The sequence below is a fragment of the Gymnoscopelus microlampas genome (genome assembly GCF_963454915.1).
Source record: "Gymnoscopelus microlampas genome assembly, chromosome: 13".
Taxonomy (NCBI): Eukaryota; Metazoa; Chordata; class Actinopteri; order Myctophiformes; family Myctophidae; genus Gymnoscopelus; species Gymnoscopelus microlampas.
Genome location: NC_139950.1, coordinates 37,846,962 through 37,873,690, shown reverse-complemented (window position 1 = coordinate 37,873,690; position 26,729 = coordinate 37,846,962). Strand labels below are relative to the sequence as shown.

The window sequence follows — 26,729 nt, the reverse complement described above, 5'->3', positions numbered from 1 at the left end:
GTTGAATGTACCGAAACCAGCGCACCCCGAAACAATATGTTGGGAATTGATTGCATGAAACAATCACCTGTGCGTCCAGTCTCAACGTTGGTAAACAAATAATTGGTCTATACTCTGAACCAAGCCCCCAGAACCGCGGTAGAACAGTGAAGCTGCCATCTGCCTGGTGGTCAAATATGGGATTGCAAGACTTCCGCATTTAAAATGCTGCGCGTGCTTCTGTCATCTGAAACCCTAGTGTGCCCGCTCGGTGCTAAAAACAGACACAGATGCACTTGTTTTCTTTATATTGGTAGCCAAGCTGTACAGTAAATTACATTTCATGTCAGTCTTGTTTTTAAATAATTGAAGACCCTATTTCAATGGTTCTCTTTTTTAAGTCAAGGACCCCCAGTGGCCGTGGAGCCCCATCTGAAAATAGACGATCTACAAGCTCACAATACCTCGCGCTGCGACGCGTTATGAGCTTGTAGATCTACTATTTTCAGCGCAACACCTGAGCGCAACCAAACTTAAAATGACTTGTCTTTTAGTACTGGATCTCTTCTCCACTCGTCCCTCACAAAATTTTGGTCTAGTTTTTATTTGTTGACGAAGTTGTCAATATATTTAGTCCTAGTTTTAGTCATCGTAGCTTTTTATTTCGTTTTTATTTCTTTTTCGTCAGTGAAAAAAGGTAGTCGACGAACATTTTTATCATAGTTCATAGTCATAGTTTTAGTCGACGAAATCAACACTGCTTGGCAGCATGTAAATAAACATACATAAATCAGGCTATTAGTCAGACAAAAAAACAAGCTATTTCTTTTTTGAAAAGGTTACACTTTTTACAGAATGTCCCAGCAGCACGCCCTGCTTTACCTGGCCCCAGGTTCTTGGTGTAGGTGAGAAGGTCCTCCATGGTCTCCACAACTTCAGCTACCGTCAGATACTCTAGGATACCTTTACACACTCGTATAATCTTCCGCACCTAAGAGACACACCACAGACACAATCACACTACATCAACACTTTCAAATGCATTTGAAACATATAACAAGGGCTGACTATGGGTGCGTTCGGAAATTACGCACCGGAGCACACTCGCCTATTAGTTTGTATTGGCCAGTGTGCTCAGTGCTGTATTTTCGAACGCGCCCTATGAGTAACATTGTAACAGACAAATTCTAACCATAATTCATTATGAGGCATAAACCCAATCAACTGTGCACTTCTTTTTTTGGCAGCCCTTGAAGTCACTGCAGAGCTTGCACATTGTGTGTGTGTGTGTGTGTGTGTGTGTGTGTGTGTGTGTGTGTGTGTGTGTGTGTGTGTGTGTGTATGCAGTCTTGTGATGAATGCCTTGTGACTGAAGCTGAACTGGGCTGTCAAAATGGTTCTAGTGAGTACAGTAGATATTGTGAGCATCTCAATGTGATTCCACTTATGGTGTTACCCTCCCAGATACACACACACACCACATGCACGCACGCATGCAGTCACTCACACACGCAGTCACTCACACACACACACACACACACACACACACACACACACACACACACACACACACACACACACACACACACACACACACACACACACACACACACACACACACACACACACACACACATTCCCCTTTGGAATGAGTGGTAGATATTTTTGGTTTCCCGCACTCACACAAGCATACACACAAACCTCTGCCTCATCAAAGGTGAGGAGCAGGTCAGAAGTTCCAGACAGTATTCCTCTGGATCCGTCAATGAGGTAGTCCCGTGCAGGAACAGAGTATGGATCTGCCTTCAGCATAGATGCTGCCTGGACCAGCTTTGAACTGGAGTTCTCCACCCTGCAAAAAAACACAATTCAGTTCAATTTAAATTCCTTTTTATTATAGTGCTAAATCACAACAAATTGTCTCAGACACTTTCCATATCAGAGACCGGACGTCCTGCCCACCCCTGAACAAGCATTTGGCAACAGTGGCAAGGAAAAGTTCTGCCTTTAACGGTAAGAACCCTCGAGCAGAAGACCAGGCTCTAGGGTGGGTGAACTTATACTGTAGGCTCACCCGCTCAACATTTTCACCCTAAACATGCCAACTACTTAAGCCCTTTTATATTTCGTTGTACGACGTGTCATGTAAAAAAATGGCGTTGGAACAACAGATGTTCAGGAGGCGGAGAAACACACCTTTACTCCGCCCACTCACCAATCTACCTGGCGCTATTTATACCCTGTCAGAACTATCCAGAAATCCCTTACTCGCTTTGGTACTTCGTACTCAAGCTCGTACCAGCGTTTGCATCCCTCCACCACCCCTTATAGTGGGGCGGCGTAGCACGACAATCGTTCCCTTTTGTGATTAAAGCGCCAAATTTGGTAGAGGTGTTGATTGATACATTGGGAACAAATCTGGATATTGGGCCATCGCAAATTCTCACCCTGGTGGGCGTGGCAGGCATTTTTCAAAATGGCCACCAGCGGTTGATCAAATCTTCCTAATCTTTGTCCTACTAGGCCGAAATGTTGCTCAGGTATGTGAGTATGAAGGTGTGTGGGTGTGTTCATGCTAATTGTCTAAAAGGGGGCGTTGCAATGGGAGTGGCCTAGATAACAGCAATATTTTTGGAGAATTGTTCAAATGGTGATACAAGCGGGACATTTGGTACAAATCATCTTTGGAGATCACGCTTCGATTTAGGAAACCAGGCCACTCTTAAATCAAAGATGGCAGCCTTTTTCAAGATGGCCGCCAAAATTATTTTTTGCATTTTTGCATATCGTTGCCTATAATCATTTGAGGTCAATCACCAGATCACCAAATAGCACTCCCATAGTATGTTTTTGAACATTTTCAAACAGGAGTTACCATTTATAACCATCTAAATTAAAAAAAATCTGAAACATGCCCTACAACTGTGTTCACAGTCAAATTTAGGGATTAAAGCAAAACAAAATCTCATGAATGAACCTGTACAACAAAAAAATCCCTTCCTCTTCCTCAGTGAATCCAGCCACCTGCATGTCGTCTCTCACTGCATCCTTAAACCTCCGCTTTGGCCCTCCTCTTCTCCTCTTACCTGGCAGCGAAATCTTCAGCATCCTTTTCCCAATGTACCTCTCATCCCTCCTTTTCACATGTCCAAACCATCTCAACCTTGCTTCTCTTGCTTTATCCCCAAACCTTGTCACCTGGGCTGATCCTCTAATTTAATCATTGCTGATGATGTCCTTCCTTCCTTGTCACTCCTAATGAGAATCGTTGCATCCTCAATTCTGCCACCTCCACCTCCTGTCGTTTCGTCAGTGCCACCGTTTCCAAGCCGTACAGCATCATGGCTGGTACCCCTCCCGTCTTATACATCTTCCCTCTCACTGGTATACTTCGACTCCTGACACTTTCCTCCATCTGTTTCCTCAAAGTGCTCCTTCCATCTTCTCAACACACTGTCTTTGGTTGCTAGAACATTTCCATCCATCCTTTATCACCTTAACCTGTTGCTCATCCTTCCCATCTCAGTGCCTCTGTCTAGCTAAAAGGTGCAGGTCCTTTTCTCCCTCCTTGGTGTCCAACCTTTCATACAACTACTCATACTCTTTTCCTTAACCCTCACCACCTTCATATCTTTGTACTCCTCCCTACTTTCTCTCTGGCTGCCTTTGTTATCTCCTCCCTGAGCTCCACACAGCATTGTTCTTCTTCTTCATCTTCACACTTAACACCAGCTCCCAGTACTCAAGCCGTGCTTGAGTACTGCAGGCTCCAAGGGCCCAGCTTCCTGCTTTGAAATAGTATATATAGGAAGTAAAAGTTCATATGAATGGCCAGTAGGTTCGCTGTTTTACCCCTGCTGATGTCAGAAAGATTTTTTTCTCCTTTCAAGTGGGTGGGTTTTTGTCGCTAGTTTAAAGTCTTCTTTCAATCACCATGATATGCGTTTTGGGAAAGTATGGTCCCATTTATTTTTAAATTGATGATAAAGTAGGGTATGCTGTAGGAGGGGCAGGATGATTTGATTGAAAAGCTACCCAACCAATAGCATTCTTTCCGGTTGCGCAGGATATGACGTAATATAGAAAGATAGCAGATTTGAATTTCCTGAACAATCGGCTTCATTTACGGTCTGTAGAAACCAATGGCGTCACTTTGTCCATACATTTTTACAGTCTATGTGCTACTCATACGCTGGCACCGTCACTGTAAATGGTAACTCCTGTTTGAAAATGTTCAAAAACATACTATGGTCGTGCTAATAGATGATTTGGTAATTGACCTCAAATAATAGGTAAAGATATGCAGAAATGAAAATACAGTCCTTTGGTGTCCATCTTGAAAAAAAATGGCTGCCATCTTTGATTTATGAGTGGCCCGGTTTCCTAAATCGAAGTGTGATCTCCAAAGATGATTTGTACCAAATGTCCCGCTTGTATCACCATTTGAACAATTCTCCCAAATGTTGCTGTTATCTAGGCCACTCCCATTGCAACGCCCCCTTTTAGGCAATTAACATGAACACACCCACACCTTCATACTCACATACTTGAGCAACATTTCGGCCTACTAGGACAAAAACTAGAAAGATTTGATCAACCGCTGGTGGCCATTTTGAAAAATGGATGCCACACCCACCAGCATGAGAATTTGTGATGGCCCAATATCCAGTTTTGTTCCCAATATATCAATCAACACTTCTGCCAAATTTGGCGCTTTAATCACAAAAGGGAACGATTAGGCTGATATATCGTGCCACGCCGCCCCACTATTACACCTCTACAGGTTGCTCTTTCCACCACTCCTCTCTCTTCTTCCCTCTCTGTCTCTCCCTCCTTGTCTCTCTCTCCCACTTCTCAGGTTCCTGCTGGGGGTAACAGTCCATGCGTGCCGTGCTGACTACGCTAACGGCCGTCCTTGTGTGCCATGCCGACTACGCTAACGACCTCCTCCCCAAAGACTCCAGGGTCGGCGACCCTCCCCGGCACCCTCCTCCCCTCCCTCCATTACCCTTAAACTTTCCATAAAGGTGTGTTTCTTTGCATGGTGAATAACCAAAACAGTCTTGCGATGCAACGCGATAAGACGTGTTGCACGTGCAATGCTTTGTGAAATGTAGTCTGAAAACATAGTGCCTCCGGTCACAGCTTTCGCCGGCAAAGGCGTAATGATAACAATCATCAACATCATCATAACAACTCTGGCATTCATCATGTTGTGGTTTAACTTCAATGTAATTAAGTTAATCTGTAATTCTATACAAATTCCCATCCAACTGAGTTGTGAGTTTGGGTCTCCTTATAGATAGATGATTAGCCTAGCCTTAGTAAGGACTAAGGAGATGCACTTGGGCTTGAATAAAGACTAGTTCCTCCCCTTCCTGACCCCATTGGTCAGGGTATCGATGGCCGTCAGTCCCTCTATATTTAGTAGAGCTCGCATTCCCACATGCCCCCTCCTAAGCCCTGTGTGTGAGATTTATGGTGTCATGCACTGGTGTGTGTGTGTGTGTGTGTGTGTGTGTGTGTGTGTGTGTGTGTGTGTGTGTGTGTGTGTGTGTGTGTGTGTGTGTGTGCGCGTGTGTGCGTGTGTGTGTGTGTTATGTGTGCTTATGACAGCAGCATGGATCTCTTTGAGATCTAAATTGTCACCCTCCCACAGCTGCAAGGAAGAAAGGAGAAAGTGTACAGAAATCTGAGAGGTAAAAGAAAGAAAGATTGAAAGTAATGCAGGTAATGCTTGATTCATTGATGCGTGGCCTCATGAGACCTCCACACACACATGCACACACACACCCACACACACACACACACACACACACACCCACACATGTGGACACACACACCCGTGCGAGTGGACACACACACATCGCGCACGCACGCACGCACGCACGCACGCACGCACGCACACACACACACACACACACACACACACACACACACACACACACACACACACACACACACACACACACACACACACACACACACACACACACACACACACACACACACACACACACACACACACACACACACACACACACACACACACACACACACACTTCCATGCTTGCTGAGTAACACTTTAGCAGCAAGCCACAGAATCCAAGTCAGCTCTTTGGGTCCAGGCTAGAAAACAACAAATGGCAATTAGCTCTCTCTAGACAGCAAAGCAAAGCAGGGGAAGAGTATTTGTAGAGCACTTTTCAACAACAAGGCAATTCAACAGTTTTACCGAAAAACATTAACCATTAACATTAAAACCACTTAAACCCTATATACTGTAGTATGGACCCCCCAGCCCCCTCCTTTTTCGAGTTGTGAGCTTATAGATCTGCTATTTCCGCCGAATATTCGCCCGGGATAAGGACTCTAAGGTTCAAGTGGTTAAGACACAAAGCATTAAGAGCGTGTAAAATAAGCATCATAAAAGAACATTTGAATACAAAAAAGAAAAAAGTTAAACTAAAATAAAACAGAAAAATAAGAGAATACAATTACAGCGCAGAGGAAAGCACTGGACAGTACTGGACAGTACTGAACCGTGCTGGACAGTACTGGACAGTACTGGACAGTGCTAGACAGTGCTGGACAGTATTGGACAGTGCTGGACAGTACTGAACCGTGTTGGACAGTACTGAACCGTGCTGGACAGTACTAGACAGTGCTGGACAGTACTGGACAGTGCTGGACAGTACTAGACAGTGCTGAACAGTACTGGACAGTACTAGACAGTACTGGACAGTACTGGCCTGTACAGTAAGTACTGTACAGACAGCCAGGCCAGGTCTCAAACTGAGTGAAAGGCTCAGGGTAAATGAGTGTCAGAGGCGGTTTTCCCAGCAGCCGGGATCACAGCCATGCTTCCTGCCATTAAACTGCATTAACATCATGGAACCTTTGGTTCACAGAGTTCTTCTTGTCTGCTGGGCTTAAATGGATTATTTCTATAATTTCCCAAATTGACATGAGAGTGAGTGACCATGAAAGAAGGGCAAGGCCGCAGAGAGTTCAGCGCATCCGTTAAGTCAACCTCGCTGACACTGGCCTGGAGGAAGCGTCATTGATGAAGACTTACTTAGTGAATGCAGGGGGCATGTCCCTCTTCATCACCTGATCCTCTGTGGTCTGAACAGTCTCCCTCCCCACCTGCAACACGCAAGACACTTGTTTTAGCATCACAGTCTCCAGGAAGACAGGCAATACAATTAGTAACAATCCTAATGAAACCTTTTAACCGTCTGGCGAGTAGAAGGGTACTTGTAACCTCAACAAACTATTCTGGGCATGTCAAAATAAGTGAATATTGTGTGAAAATAGGCAAAGATTCTGGTTAAAATAGCCAGTCTACAAGCTCACAATACGTCACATACTGTACGCATTGTGATTTGCCAATTTTCTGCAAAAAGATTTGGTGTCGAGTGAAATAGGGATTATCTCATTATGTCAGTGTGGACGTTTTTCACCCTTTTGTGGTAGAAACCTCCATGATGACATGCTGTTTTTTTCTTCTCCAACACATGAAATATGTTAAATACAAGTACTTTAAATACGTGTTAATTTAAGTGTTATCCTGAGAGTTAAATCAACACTTAGGGATTTTGCAGTGTATCTTTCCAGACTGGAGAGGAGAGAGAGCTTGTTGTCAAGCTGGGTTTTGGCTGATGCTGGCTGACTGCTTGTTAGTATCAGGGCCAGATTGGGGACAAAGACCCTCTGTCTTCAGGGACGGCTGTTGCTGTGCTGTGAGACGTAGGTTTGGGGACCGGCCAAGCACTCACATGGAGAGACATCCACTGGAGGTCTTATTGCCTGCTGCTTCCTCCTGACATGTTCTCATCAAACCCATGTCTTGTCCTGCCTTACAAAACCTAAAGACTTACTCTCAAGTCAGTCATGATTAGAATACAATAGAATGTGTATTTACTGATTATAGTACTGTTGTTGATAGACAGGACTATACTGTCCATATACCCACAGCTGTAGGCCATCTCACACTGTACGTATAATATATATCCATTCATATCCATTCAAGCTCACAACGAGTTGCGAACTTGCGATGCGACCGCTGTGAACTTGTATGTCTGCTATTAAGAAAAAATTGGTAGATTTTTTAAACATTCTAACAACACAAATCTGGTACGGGACTGCCTGGGCACAAAACATTTTCAGATGGGGTTTAGGGACATATACATATTCATTTGGGGTTCCATGGCATGAAAATATTTGAGGACCACTGGTTTAAATAATAAGTAAAGAATTTGGAAACAAGCCCAAATAAGCAACTGCACTTTAGAAACAAGCCCAAAAAACTGCAACCCCGCAACTATCAATATTTACAAGCAACTTCACAGAAAAAGAAGCCCAAAGTCGCTTATAATAAGCGGACATGGCAACACTGCGCTCTTCTCTCACCTGTACCTATCCTGTGTTTCATGCTTACTGCTGTTGCTGCTACGACACCTGGTTTTCTCCACCAATAAAGGTCTATCTATTATGTTTTGTTTGGTAATATGGCATTAAAAACACAGATGTTTTAAGAACTTGACTACTGATAAGCAACGCTGTCACTTTTAGCATTTTGTTGACGTGGATGTCACGATCTGTCTGTCTCTCTTCTCCAGCCACATTTCCTTCAACTGCCCTGACCTGCTTGTCTCAACTCATCCACCAGATGACCTCGGACTTTCCCTCCTTTCCCAATGTCACCTGACTGCCATTGAGACCACAACACATTATGCCACGCACGTGTGTGTGCAAGCCCCCCACAACATAAACAGAAGTGAACTGTGCATTCATGCAGTGGTTCTCAAACTTTTTCATGTCAAGGACCCCCAAAATTCGCTTTACAAAATATATATTCAAAGATTTGCACACATTTTCACGATAAAAAAAGCTCATACCACGGCACTCTGTGCCGCGCTATGAGCTTGTAGATCGTCTATGTTTTAATAGCTAAAGTATACAATAATAGTTAAAGTGATGAAAATGATTGTGACGCTATATTAACAAATTTGCAGGGGACCCACTGGAACCCCCCCAAGGACCCCTGGGGGTCCCCGGACCGCACTTTGAGAACCAATGCATTAATGTATTTAGGGACTTTGTTGAGAGCAATAGGGAATCAATACCTGATGAGCTCAGGCATTTAATGTATTGCGCTAAAGTCATCCCATGTACTGTAGCACTACAGAGTTACTGTTTGAACAGGCCTTGATGTTCATCAAGCCACATGTTTGTCAAACACGTGGCCTCTCTAACACCCAGCTTGTAATTATACATACTTCACTATATGCATTAGGTGTGAATTAGTTCACAGATCATGTGTGTGCTATTGTTAAAAATTGGCATGCTTTGTGTGTGGCGGTTACATGAAGCAATGCTGCACATATGAATGTTGATTAAATAAATATAAATAGTCTGGTGATTATTTTAAGGACACTGTGTGTGTGTGCGTGTGTGTGTGTGTGTGTGTGGGTGTGGGTGTGGGTGTGGGTGTGGGTGTGTGTGTGTGTGTGTGTGTGTGTGTGTGTGTGTGTGTGTGTGTGTGTGTGTGTGTGTGTGTGTGTGTGTGTGTGTGTGTGTGTGTGTGTGACTGTGTGTGTGTGTCTTTGTGACTTAATTAAAATGGCATTCCCCACTAAAAACATCCCCACTACACCACTGCCCCTTCCCCCTTGCCATCCAATACTGCTACGACAGACAATTGCCTTATTCCATCACCCTAACTTTTTGAGCTCCATTACTAAAACAATGCTACTATCCTAAGCACACCTTCCTAGTTATAGTCTGTGTTCTCTTTGCCTGAGTCCTGTCTCAGGCTCTGTATTCATGTTGTTACCTTAACCCCATCTACGGAACAGATTTCTAGTTTCTAAAGTTATTCAATTATGTAAGTTATTTGTCATATCTGCCCTATGCACCTTTTTTTCATGTAAACATTTGTATTCATAATGTTCCAAAGTTCAATGACAGAAAAGCAATTAAACCATTAATCGCAATTATTTGAGCAACAATTAATCGTGAAGTAAAATTTCATAATCGTGACAGCGGTGGGTGGACAGCACTAGAAAGGAGCTCTGAAATGTTTACACCGGGGGTTAACCCTGTTTTACAAACAGCAAAAATAGCTAATCTACAAAGCTCATAACATGTCGCATCGAGACCCAAATTGGGTCCTTCGCCCTTGTTGCTGCTACCCTGCTAGCACTAGCCCTGACAGTGGAAAATGACAATCTTTGAGTTTTGACACTTACAGTATTACAGTCAAGGGCTGACACACTATGGTCTCAAAATCACTTGCCCATCTCCAAAAAAAATAAAAACAGTGCGGGCAGGGTGGGAACACAATCACAGGTGTGCTGCTGTGCATACACATTTGTGAATGTATTTGTGTAGTGTACAAGTGAGGCTCCGCTCACATCTGCTAGTTTACACGTCTTTAAAGCGATGCTGAACTTTAGTAGAACCCAGGGCTAGCTACAGTGTGTGAGGACGCTTGATTGTGTTTATGGACAGATACATCTCATATTGAGTGAATAGCAAACAAAAGAAGGTTGCTTCCCAGTCCCAAAATAAACATCAAAAAGGAAAAGAAAGAAAGAAAAACCCACTTGACAGTTTGGGCAACCAGAAAGCAGACTCTGCTAGCCCAAATATTATTATTTTTTACTTGCAATCATTAGTGTAAACCACTGCGTGTGATTGTTTTCTTGTCCTTTTGTTCCCCCCCCTCCCCGTCCCCCCCCCCCCCCCCCCCTCCCCGTTTTTTTTCTTCTCTTGTACATATTTCATATTCTTCATACCAGTAACCTGTAAGCTGATTGTATGACGTTCTGTATATAGTAGTGTGTATATCTGTCTCTTATATGTCATCATGATTTGTGTGCATGGGGATCTCATCTTAAACAAGCTCAGTGCTTAATGAGTCTTCCAGTTTAGTAGACCTTGTATTGTGAATTTGTACTTCCATGTACTGTTGTTCTCATGTCTTACTAAATAAAGTACATCAATCAATCAATCAAAGCTGAATTGTTCCCATCCAATTCAGCTGTGTTTTGTTTTGTGTTCTCCTGACTTCCGTTTATAATTTATTTCGAGGTCCGACAGCAACGAAATGCCTTCTAAATCCTAAGAGTTTTCTGATAAACGTATTTTGCTATAGCTAAAATCTAAAATGACACAGATGCTTTCCCGGTTTTAATGGGTTAAAAGAAAATGCATTTCAGCACACAGAGACGCTCCCCCATCCACAGAACACATGGGTGTCACACAGTGACAATGCTTGCTGTTTTTGCAGATGTTCACATCGCCACAGTGATGCAGCTGGTTGTCTGCAACACGACATGACATGACCCTGAAACACATCTTTGTATAGTATACGCATAATATCGTCACTGACGGGCAGAAACGATCTACAAGCTCACAACACATCACGGTGCAACGTGTTTTGAGCTTGTAAATCTGCTACAGTATTTTCAAAACATTTTGAAACATTGTGAAAGTGAAAGTGGTTATTGTGTCTGTTGGATTTAGAAATATTGAACCAATGAAAAGTATTAACAACAGCTTGTGACTAAATAATAACTAATATCATTATTAGATCTATTGGAATACAGGTTATTTTTTAAACATTTCCTGAAAAGTAACAGTTTTGTACATACAGGGGTTTCTGCCGGACAGTGACGACAGTGAAACTACCCAGTACCCAGTTCCCACACACACACACACACACACACACACACACACACACCCACACACAGACGAGATGCAATTACAGCAAGATGATGACATCAGTGTCTCTGTGCTGCTGCGTCTGTAGAAGCCAGTTAATAGACTTTCCAGCCCAGAGACCCAGGAGGCAGCCAGCCACCATCCATCACCTACTCCAGGATGTCAGGATGCAACCCATCTACACTTCACATTATCATCATAGCGGATCTACAAGCTCAGTGCCGCGCTATGAGCTTGTAGATCCGCTATGATGATAATTTCCGGAAATGGAATAAAGCAGTGGTTCTTGAACTTTTTGAAGTCAAGGACCCCCAAAATTGATATGTATTTGGCCAGGGACCCCCATCTGAAAAGGTTTTGTGCCAGGGGCCCCCAGAAGAGAAGATATATCGATATTTTTCAAAAATAGCAGATTTACAAGCCCGCAGCGTGGCACAAAGTGATGTGCTGTGAGCTTGTAGATCTGCGATTTCTGAATAGCCAACATATAAATGGATAAACTGATTAAAATGATTGCGATTCTATATTAACTACTTTTGCTGGGGACCCCCTGGAACCCCCCCAAGGACCCCTGGGGGTCTCCGGACCCCACCTTGAGAACCAATGATCTGACACTTCACATTATCATCGCTGTCGGGCAGAAACCTTGTATGTAAAAAAAAAACTTTCATTTCTGGAAATGGAATAAAGAACCTGTGCTCCAATGGATCAGATGTAGTTTTTATTTAGTCACAAGCTCTTGATAATACTTTTAGTTTGCTAAATATTTATAGAATCCACAGACAGATTAAGCCACTTTCAACCTGTCGTCCCTATTTTGGGAAAATATTAAAAAAATAGTGATAACCTCTCCGTGTGCGTAGACTTGCCTACCGGCTTCCAGCTTTGGCACACCTGTCTATGGTCTCCTCATCTCCCTCAGTTGACGCACCTGCCGGCCATCAACTCATCAACCCTCACAGTTTTTGAAGCAGGTCTTACCTCCACTCGTCGACATATCGTTGCACAACCGCCCATGGTAGTAGCACGACTCTTAATTGCCAGTTGTATTAATAGTGAACTTACTCTTAGTGGATTCAAGTTTTCCTAGAATTTCTCCTAGTGTTTCTTGCTCCTGTGTTAATACCTTCAAACTCAAACTCTTCTTCTCTGCCTCCAGAATCATACTGCTGCCTGCCTGTTGCCTGTTTCACTACCTGCCTACTGCCAGCCATATGCCCTGCCAAGTACGCTTTGCCTGCCTGCTCACTTCTTCCTTGCAAGACAGCTTCTCTCCACGCCACCAACCCCTACTTCCACCTTACTGGTTGTGAATAAAGACCTGACTCTCTGTGTAGTCTCTGCATTTGGGTTCACCAGCTTGCTTATATCGTGACACGCCACAAACACCTTGTGAGCTTCTAATCTAGATCGTCTATTTTTGCTACTTTTGCATGACATTGTCGTGGTTAAAGGATACCCAATAGCATTGATTTATGAAAAAACTAAAGGATGAAATATGGAGATAAAATGTTTCTGTCTGATAGTGTGATTATGGTATATATTTAAGAATAGCTATTGTAGCATTTATTACAATTTTAAATCAGTTGTACAGAGAATTTAGATTGTGTTTGTGTGAAACCATGTTATCATTTATTCATCTGAAAATAAATGTATCTGTCTGCATCACAGACTTCATCAGAGATTTTTCTATGCAATGTTCTCTGTATGGGTTAATAAGCTGAATAATTCAGTATAAATTATAATTCAGGTCGGGATACCAATGTTATTAATTAAAATGTGTAATCGCGATTAACCACATGATTTGTGTAGTTAATCGTGCAGTACATACACAAGGCACCCTGTATTCATTATTTCTCTCTCTCACGTAAGCACACATGCACGCACGCACGCACGCACGCACGCACGCACGCACGCACACACACACAAAATACAGCATCTGTACAATCAAAGGTGTTCTGGAAGCGGTTTTAAGCTGGGGGGCTGGGGGCTTGTCAAAGTATGAGTGTATGACACTGTTCACATCAAAAGCCAGGTGCAGAATAAACAAATACACTAAAGGCCACTGCATACTCCACTTTTAATGCCGAAATAAAGTTGGTTCGGTTATATATACTAGACCATATATATATATATATATATATATATATATATATATATATATATATATATATATATATATATATATATATATATTAAAAAATGACTTCCCACACTGGAATAAAATATATAAATGCTTAAATGAATCTTATTCTCCCTGAACACCTGTGTTTAAAAATGTACTGATTGTTGTTACAGCAGCAAGTAGCAAATGTTTCTCTAGCGAGAGAAAGGAAGGACGGAGGCCCTCTGGGCTTCAGTATTTCCCAGAACCACCAACACTTCATATCGATTATTCAGTAAATTATTAATGCAGAGTTAAGTGATTCTGTGAGAGTAGTGTATTTTAGCACGCGCGTGTGTGTGTGTGGGTACAGAGGGTTGTGATTGCTCAAGTAGCTAAATTACCATTGATATAGACAGACAGTGTCCAGATGCTCCATACTTAGCAATCTATCAAAGATGTTGCTTTCCTATTGAGAGGGAGGTAGGGAAGTTTGCGCTCTAAACTCAAGGCTTACTATAGGACTGAAAACGAGAGGCCAGCATGAAAGTCCATTAACAAAAAGAAGGGGCTCGCACTGAAGGATGAAAACTGAGGCTCTTTAGAGTGCAAAAAGTGACATGGTGAAATAAAGTGACAGAGAGTGGACGTTTCAGTCCTCAGTAGGCCTGTCAAAAAAAATCGATTCATGAATAAATCGCGATTCTTAATGCCACGATTTTAAAATCGTTTCCAAATATTAAAAATCGATTTAAAAAAAAATATATATATATTTTTTTTAATAAGTTAGTACCTTTTTCACTGGCACTTTGTCTGAAATCAATGTCAGAAAGAATGACTGACATGATCTGGCTGCATTGAAGTGTATGATTCAACTTTTCATGGTTTATATTGTTCAGAATTGTTAGAACATTGCAATAAATCGCAGAATCGAATATTTGTTAGAAAATCGCAATAAATCGCGGAATCGAATCGAATATTTGTTAGAAAATCGCAATAAATCGCAGAATCGAATCGAATATCAATTAATCGCAGAATCGCAATTTTAATCGAATCGGCACCCTAGGAATCGATTTTGAATCGAATCGTGAGGTAAGTGAATCGTGACACCCCTAGTCCTCAGACCATCATCAATACTAACTTTCCTATTAGTCAACACACAGTGGTGACCCTGCACTAATGACAATATACAGTAAACTAGTAGTGTTGTTCTTCTGTTCTCTTTCCCATTCTTTCTTCCTAAAGGAATCCATTTATAATTTTCAATTTAGGCATTTATGTAGGGTGCCGTGCCATTTGTCCAGCGGTCCACTGTTCCGAAGTATCATTGTTCAGACGGCCACGGCCCCCAATATAACTAAGCCTAACCCTAACCCAAAATCTGTCGCGGCTGGCATTAAAAAGCAGATGTTTCAAAGTTTGGTTCCAGTGGGAAATTCCAGATTCCTATTGGAATCAAATGAGCCTGAAAGTGGATCTCCATTGATTTGATAAAGCCACTTTCAGCTAGAAAGAAGGGAGGTTTGTTTACAGCTAGCGTTAGCTTGCCTATGTACATTAAGTGACTTTTATGCCCCACTAGTGCCCTTCTAATCATAGCCAACAGCAAGCCCGGGTGTTCTTATACTAAACTTTCCTAACTTTTGTCAAATTTCCCCACAAATATAGTGAGAAATAGACATTGTGAGGACCATTTCTGGGTCCCAAAAAGATAAATTGTTTTATGGTTCAAGAGATTTGGGGGGTTAGGCTTATAATTAGGAAAAGATTTAGATTGGGGTTAGGGTTCGGATTAGGCATTTAGAGGTTGTAAATCTACTATTTTCGGCTTTAGATTAAATTTAAAAAAAAATTGCAACAACAACAAAATATTGAAAAATGGCATTCATAAGATCGCCAGAGATGCTCATAGGCCTGCGTCCTGCGTCTCTGACGCACCATATTGAAAAAGGACGCATTCACGGCACCCTCGTTGCGTCCATGGGACGCACTACAATTTAGCGGAAATTACCGCGGATTTGAAGGCCATCCGTGGATTTCAAAGCCGTCCGCGGATTACAAGGCATAGTGCAGGAAACAAGAAAAATCTCGGTAAAACACCGCCGTATGGAGAAGTATTCTCTCTCTGTCTCAGGGCATTGCGAGCTGCTGCTAGAGGGAGAGAGTGAAAGTGCTGCGCAACTTACAGCCCAACTTCAAAGCAAGTTAACGATGGCTCGTTGACCCCAATTTGACCACTAGGCAATCAACACTGAACAGCACTAATTAATGGCAGCTGTGATTCTTGTGTCTTTCCGTGCAGCCAGATATCAAATAATTCCCTGTAGAGCAGGGGTCTTCAGTGTTTTCAGGCCAAGGACCCCCTAGTTGAGAGAGAGATGAAGCAGGACCCCTCTATATTGTATAAAATTGTGTTTCAGATAAACTTTTGCTGCTCTTTTTTCCCTTTACACACCTATAACTCCAAAAATAGCCGATCTACAAGCTCACAAGTGTGAGCTTGTAGATCTGCTATTTTTGGCTAAAGTTCTCCTCAGAAAAGGGATACTAGGATTCAAGTGGTTAATGTAAAAAAAAAAATCAAGTACTACAAGTACTAGTTGTCGGATTTGGAATTGTGTACCTTTCTTTCAGATACATGTTCTACATGAATATAACCATATAAGATGAAACACGAGTTAAACGCTGTGCATTTTTGTGGGACCCATAAAATGTCCCTGGGACCCATCTAAAAGACCACCCTTGCATCCCAGGACCCATTGCATTGAAAACCTAGCAACATCACTGGATCGCCGTCCTAAAATGTTCTCACAAGTATAGTAAAACAAACGTGTGTGTCCCCAGTGTATCCCTGGTGTTTCCAGGGTTCAGGAGGCAGCCTGGATTCCTGGAAGTGTCTACTGCTTTAGTGATGTCAGCCCTGCTTTGGGATCTAAAAGAGACATGGTCAAGGATGCATTAAGGTAAACTAAGAAGCCCACACTCACAGAATGTGTGTGTGTGTGTGTGTGTGTGTGTGTGTGTGTGTGTGTGTGTGTGTGTGTGTGTGTGTGTGTGTGTGTGTGTGTGTGTGTGTGTGTGTGTGTGTGTGTGTGTGCGTTGGAGGTGGCTAGACATGGTCTCATTTGAAGACGTGTGACACCATAGACACTGTCAGGAGCCGGTGTCCCACTACACCTCATCCGATCCCACACAGATCACACACCGGTTTTACGTTTAAGAGCTTCACTCCACCACAGCACTGTCATATCTATTCCAGGGTTTCTCAAAATTAGAAATGTGACGCTAGTCCAGGGGTGCCACAGATTTATTATTTGATCATATTTACAATGTACAAATATTACATTATGCCTGAAGAGAGCTTGCATTAAGCTCTAGATAACTGCACAGGTTTTGAGTGTGCTGCTGTTTTCTCTCTTTCACACCTATATAACCTGCAGTGACATGACTGATCAGCGGACGGTTAAAGTCACTTACTGTAAGTGATTTCACTCTCTTGCATATTGTACCTTAGTGGGGCTATCTATCTGTAGTCGAGTTTGCGGTCTCTATTCTGCACATACTGTAGGTTGGGTTCCCACAGTGCACTGTGCAGGATGGACTGTAGTAAACATCAAAGAGCTTTTTTTTTCCTGGATCGGTGACGTGATAGCCGATGTTCGATACGTGAATTAGGTACACAACTCTAGTATGTGTGTGTGTGTGTGTGTGTGTGTGTTTGTGTTCGCTGGGGCTCCATGGCCGTGTATGCGCGACTTGTTTTCATAGACCTGGTTGCTTATTTATATTAGAATCTGGCAACACTGCTGAGCTGCTGCTGCTGCTGCTCTGTTCGTTCATGTCGACCACGCAACTACTGTACAGTACGGCGCTGTTTATAGACCGAAATGCGCAGTTTGGGCTGTTTTCTATGTTTATTATCCATAGGAACCCTCCAGATGCAATTTACCGGTGTTAATTTAACTCTGAGACGGTACAAATAAGACGCTTGGAGGCAGGCGTGTCTAGTAAGGTTATGATTCCATAGCATGGAAGGTTGGCTTAAAGGACAGCCTGGTAAAAGCTACACAGCTACTACTCAACCTCCTCCATTCTTAAAAAGAGTCTGCAACCATCGAAACCACACTATTTTGTTTGAGCGTATGCGCACATATATACTGTATTTCTATTCAAATGGTAAAACTGAACTTGAACTGAACTTGAAAAAAAAGAAAAGAAAGAAAAATATAATTTCAAGTGTAACATTACATACTAATTATACATTATTATAAACTAATTTCTATTTTGTATATTTAGGTAGCCTATTGATGGAGAAGAGTGGAAAGGAGAGGGGGAAGAAATATATAATTGAGTACAAAAATGTTATTTCAATTCAAATTGTAAGATTATTGTGTCAGTAGCCTATTTCTATTTTGGCCTGATTTGAATAGGCATTCAAATAGAATAGGCTACAAAAAACAATGATCACTCTTCCTAGTCCCGTTTTGATTCAATAAACGTTTATTTTCAAATTGTATACCGGTCCATAATCTACATCGATGTATAGTTAATTCCGGTGGTCTATTAAAGAGGTAGACACTGTTTCTTCCTCTGTAAGCAGTGCTTTCCCTGTGTTCTCTGCTCATTAGCACAGCTTCATATGGCAGGGGAGAGATCATAGCTTGTCTCCTTCTTGACTTTAATTTGATGTGTTTTTAAAATAATAAATATATAAAGTTATCTTATATAACAGAGCTTGAACAGTCATATCAGACATTTCCAGGGTAATGGGGAGCTGCATTGGAATTGCACACAGCCAGGTAACACAACAAGGAAGACAGCATGCAGAGGGCAAGCTTTACACTCTACAAATCCTGGGTGTCGCCTATTTAACTCTGAGCATGTAATAACACAATGGTCCATTTGGTTCCATATTTGTGCACTCTGTGTTACAGTGAGGAATGAGGATGTGCAAGGCAGCATCAGTGCATGTCACAGTGACATGCCATTTAGCTGTCCGATAACTAGATTGAAGCTCAGAGGTGAGAGGTGTCTGCGCCATTGCTGTCTCAGCCCTCAAGCTGTGGAACAGCATTCCCTTCTCCATCAGATCTGCCCCCTCCATTGAATCTTTTAAATCCAGGCTCAAGACTCTGTTCTACACACAATCATTTGAAATCCCCATATATGTTGTTTTGGCTTTTATCTTATTGTTTCTGTCCGATATGTTGTTGATGAACTGTTTATTATGCCTCTGTATGTTGTTTACTGTTGTGCTGATGAAATGTTCTGTACAGCACTTTGGTACGACAAAATAATATATAGCAATATAGCAATATATATAGCAATATATTCATTATGGTTTGGCGATTAATTGGATCTGCTTTTAGGTACTCTGATAGAGCGCATCTCCCAACCATGGGGACTCCGAATCCCCTGTACATAAACAGCAGATCCAAAACGATAGCTGGTGGTAGCTGGGGTGGTGGAGGGTGAGCAGCATTTTTTTAGTTAGACAGCAGTAGTTAGAGCATGAGCAGCAGCAAAAGCAAGCAGGAGGGAGTAGTGCAATCTTCCAGTTTGAATAGAGCGGTCTGAGAAAGAAATGAGTTGTGTGATTGGATGAGTGGATGTGAATGTGGAGCTGAGGCGGCCCAATAGTCGGCCGCCAACAACTGCACTGAGTTCCCTGACAGAACTTGCTCTGCGCATGTCTGTGCCAAGCGCAACGCTCATTTGTTTTTAAATGTGCTCTATAAATAAACTTGATTTGATTTGACTTAAAAAACGATGTGAGTGTGAATGCCAAGTTACAGTACAAAGTTATTTTCAATCGGTTCTCACTGAAACAGATATTCTCTCACAACACTATTTGCCGCAGCCGAATACATATCATTTTGGGGGTCCTTGACATGAAAAAGTTTGAGAATCACTGCCGTAGATGAATAAAGAATGTAGCCCAAAAAGTTTGAGAACCACCGATCTATTGATTCACATCACCTCCTTCACCTCTCTCTCTCCCTCTCCCTCTCCCTCTCCCTCTCCCTCTCTCTCTCTCTCTCTCTCTCTCTCTCTCTCTCTCTCTCTCTCTCTCTCTCTCTCTCTCTCTCTCTCTCTCTCTCTCTCTCTCTCTCTCTCCCCTATATTCTGTGAGTGTGTGGTTACTTCCCTGACCAGTAAATCTATTTATTCCTTCTCGCCCCTCCCCCTAGTCATACTCAGGAGTCTATGTTGACGACTTCAGGAACACGCACTTGAAGTTCAGACACAGCGGATCACATCAGCAACAACAAGGCTCATCTCTAGCCAAGACATCCCCACAACACTAACCAACTTCACAACGTCAGATCACACACAACCTGACTGACTCACCCCCCCCCCAACTGTTTATATACTGTACATATACGTTTATTATTTAGTGTTGATGATGTCTTGTATATTATTATATAATTTGTTCGTCTTTAAATGTCTTGATGAATTGAATTCATAGGACCACAATGGAAACAAGTCATTAGGTTTTTTTTGTGTTATCCTTATAGCATCATTGTATAATTGATTGATTCATTGATTGAATACTTTATTAGCAGTTTGCAAAAAAAAAAAGAAGTAAAGTACAGTTCAATACAAGGTCTGTTGGTTTTAAACCCAAGAAAGCCTATGGCTTGTTTCCATTGGGGTCCTTTGTACTCAATTAATTGAAACATTTAATGACAGACAAATATAATATAATCGTACCACTGTACTATTTGCAAACTGTTAATAAAGTAATCAATCAATCAATCAAAAGACACTTTTGAGTGAATGCGTGTGTGTTTGTGGTTGAGTGTATGCATGTGTATCTCAGTGACCTACTGTAGTTTTTCAGTGCCTCCCTCCCACCCTGGTTAACAGTGTAACTGACAGAAGTGCGTGCACTCGGCAGGAGGTGTCTTTGAACCCGTTAAGACTTGAGGCCGCATTCTACAAATGCCTTGTAAAATCAGTAGTTCTCACACTTTCAAGATTTTTCAAAAATGTTCAAAAATAGCAGATGTACAAGCTTGCAGTGACACGATGTGAGCTTGTATATCTGCTATTTTTGAATAGCCAACGCAAAAATGAAAAATGACACCGATGCTTTTGCGGTTTTAATGGGTTAAAGGTGCAGTAAGATTTTCTTCTGTTAAAATAAGTGTTAAATAGCTCTATATTCTGATAGATGAAGCTGATAAATGGCTACTCTCCCCTGATTGGTTGAAAATGGCAATCCACCTGAGAATTGATTTTCTGTTTATAGAATTATTGTATAAAAAGCTCGAGAGATGGGGAGACCCCTGTTACTGAACAAACACTATGGCATGGATTATTGTCTTAATATAGAGCTTTACCTTTTTAACAGCTCTTATTTAAATCAAAAAATATCACTTACCCTACCTTTAAGTCCAATTAACCACTTAAGCTATATATACAGTACTTAGTCATATGACAAATAGTGAAAATAGCTGATCTACAAGCTCACAGCATTGTGAGCTTATAGATGAGCTATTTACGTTATTGTTGTAGCTTGTAAATCTATATATTTGAAAGATTTTGAATATGTTTGAGATTATTTGACAACGTTATGGAACATTTTAGCATATAACGACGCCGTTCCCAAAAATATGCCAGGTACTTGAAAGTGGTTAATTCATTCATTCCAGTCATAACCCCTTTCAAGTACCTGGCATCACTATATTTTTTGACAATGTTTTGGAACATTTTAGCATATAATGACGGCGTCCCCAAAAATATAGTGATGCCAGGTACTTGAAAGTGGTTAATTCATTCATTCCAGTCATAACCCCACAGCTGTGGATTGTAAAGGCTCTCCTCATCTACCTCTGGTTCTCTCTTTCAACACCTTTTCAACTGCTTCGTTTCCCTCGTCTGTCCTCCTCCTCTCTCCTCCTCCTCTCATGAGTTTAATCCATCTATATCTCTAATACTAAATTATCTCTTCCTCTTCTTCAACTTTACAGCTTCCTTTTTTCCTTCGTGCTCATTTCCATTAACCATGTAAAATGTTGTGCCCCTATTTTTGGCATGTCATTATACAGTAGGTGAAAAATGTCAAACATTTTCAAAAACTGTCAAAAACGTTGTCTTCAAAGTGTCTTGCTCAGGGACACTTACTGTATATGGTACATACTGGGCAGACCAGGACGCGAACCAGTGACCTTCTGATTACCAGACGGCCTCTCTCTCTCTACCCACTTAGCTAAGGCTGCCCCAGTAGCAGATCTACAAGCTCACAATGCATTGCAACGTGTTGTGAGCTTGCTGCTCTGCTATTTTAATTATTCATTGCACAATGAAGTATAGCTATAAGGCTATATCTTTAAAATATATTTTAGAATTTCCATTTCTGCTAAGCAACTACCTAGATACAGTACAGGCTTTGACTCATTTGGTTTCCACTAGTATAGGCGTATACAAAAATACACAGCATATTCGTCGCTTTGTATTGCTGCGTTCACACGGGCAGATACAAAGATACATGCTACCACTCATTTTCAATGGAAGCCAGCTACATGAAGATACAAAGCAACATCCGATGTTTGCAGCTGCTACGAAAGATACAAAGATACATTAGTACTTTTTTTTTCACTCTTCATACCAGTAACCTGTAAGCTGATTGTATGACATTCTGTATAGTAGTTGTGTATATCTGTCTGTCTCTTATACAGTATGTCATCATGATTTGTGTGCATGGGGATCTCATCTTAAACAAGCTCAGTGCTTAATGAGTCTCCCAGTTTAGTAGACCTTGTATTGTGATTTTTTTGTACTTCCATGTACTGATGTTCTCATGTCTTACTAAATAAAGTACATCAATCAATCAATCAGCTGGGTTCAACTTCCAGATACAAAGACACAAAACTACAACTGTAGCTCCGATGACGTGGCGCTGGATGACGTCAATGACCGTGTTGAGCAACACATATACAAAGCAACAGAGCGACAAATATGCTGTGTATCTGTGTATCTTTGTATCTGCCCGTGTGAACGCAGCATTAGTGTGGACATTTGGACGTCCGCTTTATTTTCTACTCAATTTCAGAGCTTCCGAAGTACTGACTGTAAAAGGCAGGACCGTTTGTAAATTGTGTGAGCCAACGTGTCTGTCTTGGGGGACTACATTCTCTCTGTCCCACACCTGCTGGTGTCACCGTGACCTCATCAGCTCTTATCTCTGTCTACACAGCCTCACACATCCCCAACGCTCAGCAGCAAGCCTGAGGCTGCCATTAGCCTCCTTATGCTCCCCGTCTGGACGGACGGGTCAACTGAGAGAACAAGCTATAGAAGACCACAATAGCAGAGACAGAGAGAGTGAGAGACGGGAGGGGAGGGGGTTGAGAGACAGGAAGAGGGAGAGGCAGAGTGAGAGAGACAGGGAGACAGAGCCAGAATCACTTGCTTTGGCAATGTAAATGTATATTTTTGCCATGCCAATAAAACCTCTTTGAATTGAATTGAAAGAGAGAGGGAGGGAGGGAGGGAGTGGGAGAGGTGGGGGTGTATCTAGGAGCAATGGGACATCAACGGCAATGACTGATGCTATCAGATTCCTTTGGGGAACACGCTGCACATAATGTGCAGTGTGTGCAGTCTATACACATTAAGCTCCTGCCTGAGATAAGCACACCATGTCTGATTTCAGACTAAATAAGACGTTTTGAGTCAATGAGACGTTTGTTCATGGAAACTTTTCTTACTACAGTAATCACAACTATATGACTCCAGGGACAGTTCACAGGAGAAACAAATGGATGTTTGAGTGGGCTACTGTAAATGAATGGTCCACATTTTTTGCAAGTCAGTGGTAATAATGACACTGGTATCGTTATTGGTCTAATAATGCCAAGAGAGCATCTGTATCTGAGCGTTCAAAATTCAAATCCGATACGAAAGAGCCACATGAAACACAGCAAAGCAACATGACTTCTGCCTTTTTTTTTAAAACACAACCTTCATTCATGTCTGTTCTATGAAGTCAAAACAATTCAGTCACCACTGAGAGTAGAACATATTTAGGCTAACTTCCTAAATGTATACCTGATTTGCATAAGTGTTTTGAGACTTTAAATGTATTAATTCAACTAATTGACGACCCCATCATCTACATTATCACATCTGCATCTCCTGAAGTGTGTTTTATATCAATGACACATTTCATTTGGATTCATCATGAAAAGATTAGGTGGTTGCTAATACTTGCAAACTCTATTTCTAGGTGAATCAATGATAATGACGTCTCCTCTGTATGGATTTTTAAGAGAATATAAATAGATACAATTGTCTGTCTGGTTCAAATCACTGCCATCCATCCATCTCTCTCCCACTGAGATGACAGGATGGGAGGAGGAGGATGTGACAGTGACACAGGTCAAAGGCATACGGTGGTTTAAAGCAGTGGTTCCCAACCAGTGGTTTCATGTTATGCTCTCAAGAGTTAAATTGTTGTTAAACATCTGCATTACTTAATTAAAGAATTGTTATTTTGATCAACGTTTGCCTGTTATCTCTCCTATGGTACCAACATCAATACAGCATGGAATTGTGGATAAAATCGTATCCAACTATAACAAAATATTCGGTCTGAGAGTCTACATCTCATCAAATGGTGGTCCATGGCTCAAATGCCTGATTGATTGATTGAATACTTTTTTTGGATAAGTTTGCAGAAAAAAAGCACATGATGGTACAGTTCAATACAAGGTCAGCCTAATAAATAATGGACCTTGAATATTAAAAGGGTTGAAAACCACTGGTTTATAGGCATTTTTGTATATATACATAAATGATTCAGAATAGGCAGGAATTGGGGAAGAAATTACAAGGGGAGAGAGTCTGTGCCAATGATACATAACCGGGTAGCCTACATTCACCACTCTGTGAAGAAACTGCAAGCTCAGCAATTATCCACCCAGGCTAATTTTGACTGTTATGAAGGAGGAGAGGTGATACGAGGCATAATAAAACTGCTCCTCTCTCCTTGACAAGTGGCATTTCCCTCTCCTCTTGCCCTGTGACAGTCAGTCAGTCAGTCAGTGACACACATTCTGTTCTGTTGAATGAATCTATCGACTCGTTTATTCCGCCCCACAAACTTGATGCGGTCCAGTCACAGTGGCCAGTCTATTATCAATCAATCAATCAGTCAGTCAGTCAGTCAGTCAGTCAGCAGTCAGTCATATCAGGGCAAAGTTTGACATGCTGTTCTTAGGCCTGTCACAATTATTACATAATCCTCTAATCACAATATGTTTTGCATAATCTCATAATCGTTTCCATGTTGAAAAATGTACACATATTTTCAAATAAAAAAAAGCAGAAATAGCAGATCTACACGCTTACAAAGCTCTTGTAGATCTGCCATTTATTTTTACATGTATACAATTATTAAACATGTCAATAATTTCTTTGTATATTTAAGTTATGTCATATCTGCAATGTTTGATTACGAAGCCTAAAAGGCAAACGGAAATTTAATTTGTATTCATATGTTCCAATGTCCAATGCCAAACACACAATTAAATCGCTAATGCAATCATTTGAGTGACAATTAATCGTCAACTTAAATTTCTAATCGTGACAGCTGTCTGTGAAGATTAAGAACAGCCCTTATAGCTGTTGTCATTCAGGAATAAGGACTCAAAGAAACGGCTATTGTCCTGCAGATGTGGAACATTATAAATAATGGGACACAGCACAGGGACAGATCACTCACCCGGACGAGGTTGCTGACCGCCGCCTGCACCGCCTGCACCGGCACCGTGAGGTCCGGGATGGCTTTGCCGTCTACCTCCCCCTCCTCGTGCATGATGACCAGGTGGGAGATCTGCTGGGCCACCGGCTCCAGGATACTCTCGATGGTCTTGGTGTGAAACACCGGCATGGTGACAGACTTCTATACCGCAGCCCGACAGTATGATGAAAAGGCAAGGCTGGATGGGGCGCTCCTCCAGCACAAACAACAAGACAAGGATCCGATCCGATCCCCCCCGTTTTCCACCGACAGAAACGGACAAATAAAACAAAAAAAACCCAAAACAAATCCCGAGTTATCGGCTCCTGCACGAAGCCTTCATGTGATCGTGAACCCCGTCGCACGGAGGACAGCCCGGTAGTGACAGCGGCGTGTTCTGATTGCTGTCCTCCCGGTGGGAGAGCTGCTGAACGGAATCGTGACAGAAGGAATCGCCGCCCTTGCATCCAATCACAGCTGAGCAATACATGCTGCCAAGCGGGTTGGTGCGTGCTGCTCTCATCACACATACACGCACGTACTCACGCACTGACTATACACGCGCATGAGCAAGCACCCGCCAACGCACGCGCGCGTGTGCTGCCTGCAAGTGAGAGCCATTCCCAAATTACGTCATGCATTCCATACTGTGGCCAAAAAAGGAAAGTGTTGGGGTACCTCAGGGGTTCTCAAGCTGGGGGTCGGGACCCCCAGGGTGGTCCCCACATGATTTTGGGGGGTCTCAAGATGACAGTAAAGTGTCAATTTAATTACTTTTAAGGCCTTTTTAATACCTAAAAAATTACCATTACAGCATCAAAAGTAATCTACAAAAACTGGTCAAACATTAGCCCAATTGTCAAATAATATAAGAAAGAGGCAAAACATTTGAAAATAGCCGATCTACAAGCTCGCGGGTTGGAGCAGTACACACCAACTCGCTTGTGAGCTTGTAGATCTGCTATTTTCACAATAGTTAACTGGGGGGGGGGGGGGGGGGGGGGGGGTCCCCGGTTCAAATATGATTATTTTGGGGGGTCACGACCTGAAAAGGTTGAGAACCAGTGCCTTAATGAGAGGGAATTGGGGGAATTTATTTGCCAAGACTTACACAAGGTTAAGTGCTGTCTCGGACTCACGACATGTCCACGGTTTTATACCCCA

The 26,729-nt window shown here is 42.1% G+C and overlaps 1 protein-coding gene across 5 annotated transcripts in view; it reads right to left on the bottom strand.

Moving 5' to 3' along the window:
• Positions 1–25,952, bottom strand: part of LOC311059355 (vinculin-like) — a 48,377-nt gene extending 22,425 nt beyond the window's left edge. For all 5 annotated transcript variants that reach the window (XR_014602157.1, XM_084077217.1, XM_084077219.1 and 2 more), the window contains exons 1-4: positions 25,548–25,952; positions 7,058–7,128; positions 1,681–1,831; positions 862–970 (exon numbers count right to left, since the gene is read on the bottom strand). Coding sequence is in view for 4 of the 5 variants with exons in the window: in XM_084077217.1 (XP_083933343.1) it covers positions 862–970; positions 1,681–1,831; positions 7,058–7,128; positions 25,548–25,715 (499 nt within the window). In the remaining variant the exon portion in view is untranslated. The remainder of the gene's footprint in view (positions 1–861; positions 971–1,680; positions 1,832–7,057; positions 7,129–25,547) is intronic.
• Between the last annotated feature and the right edge of the window lie 777 nt (positions 25,953–26,729).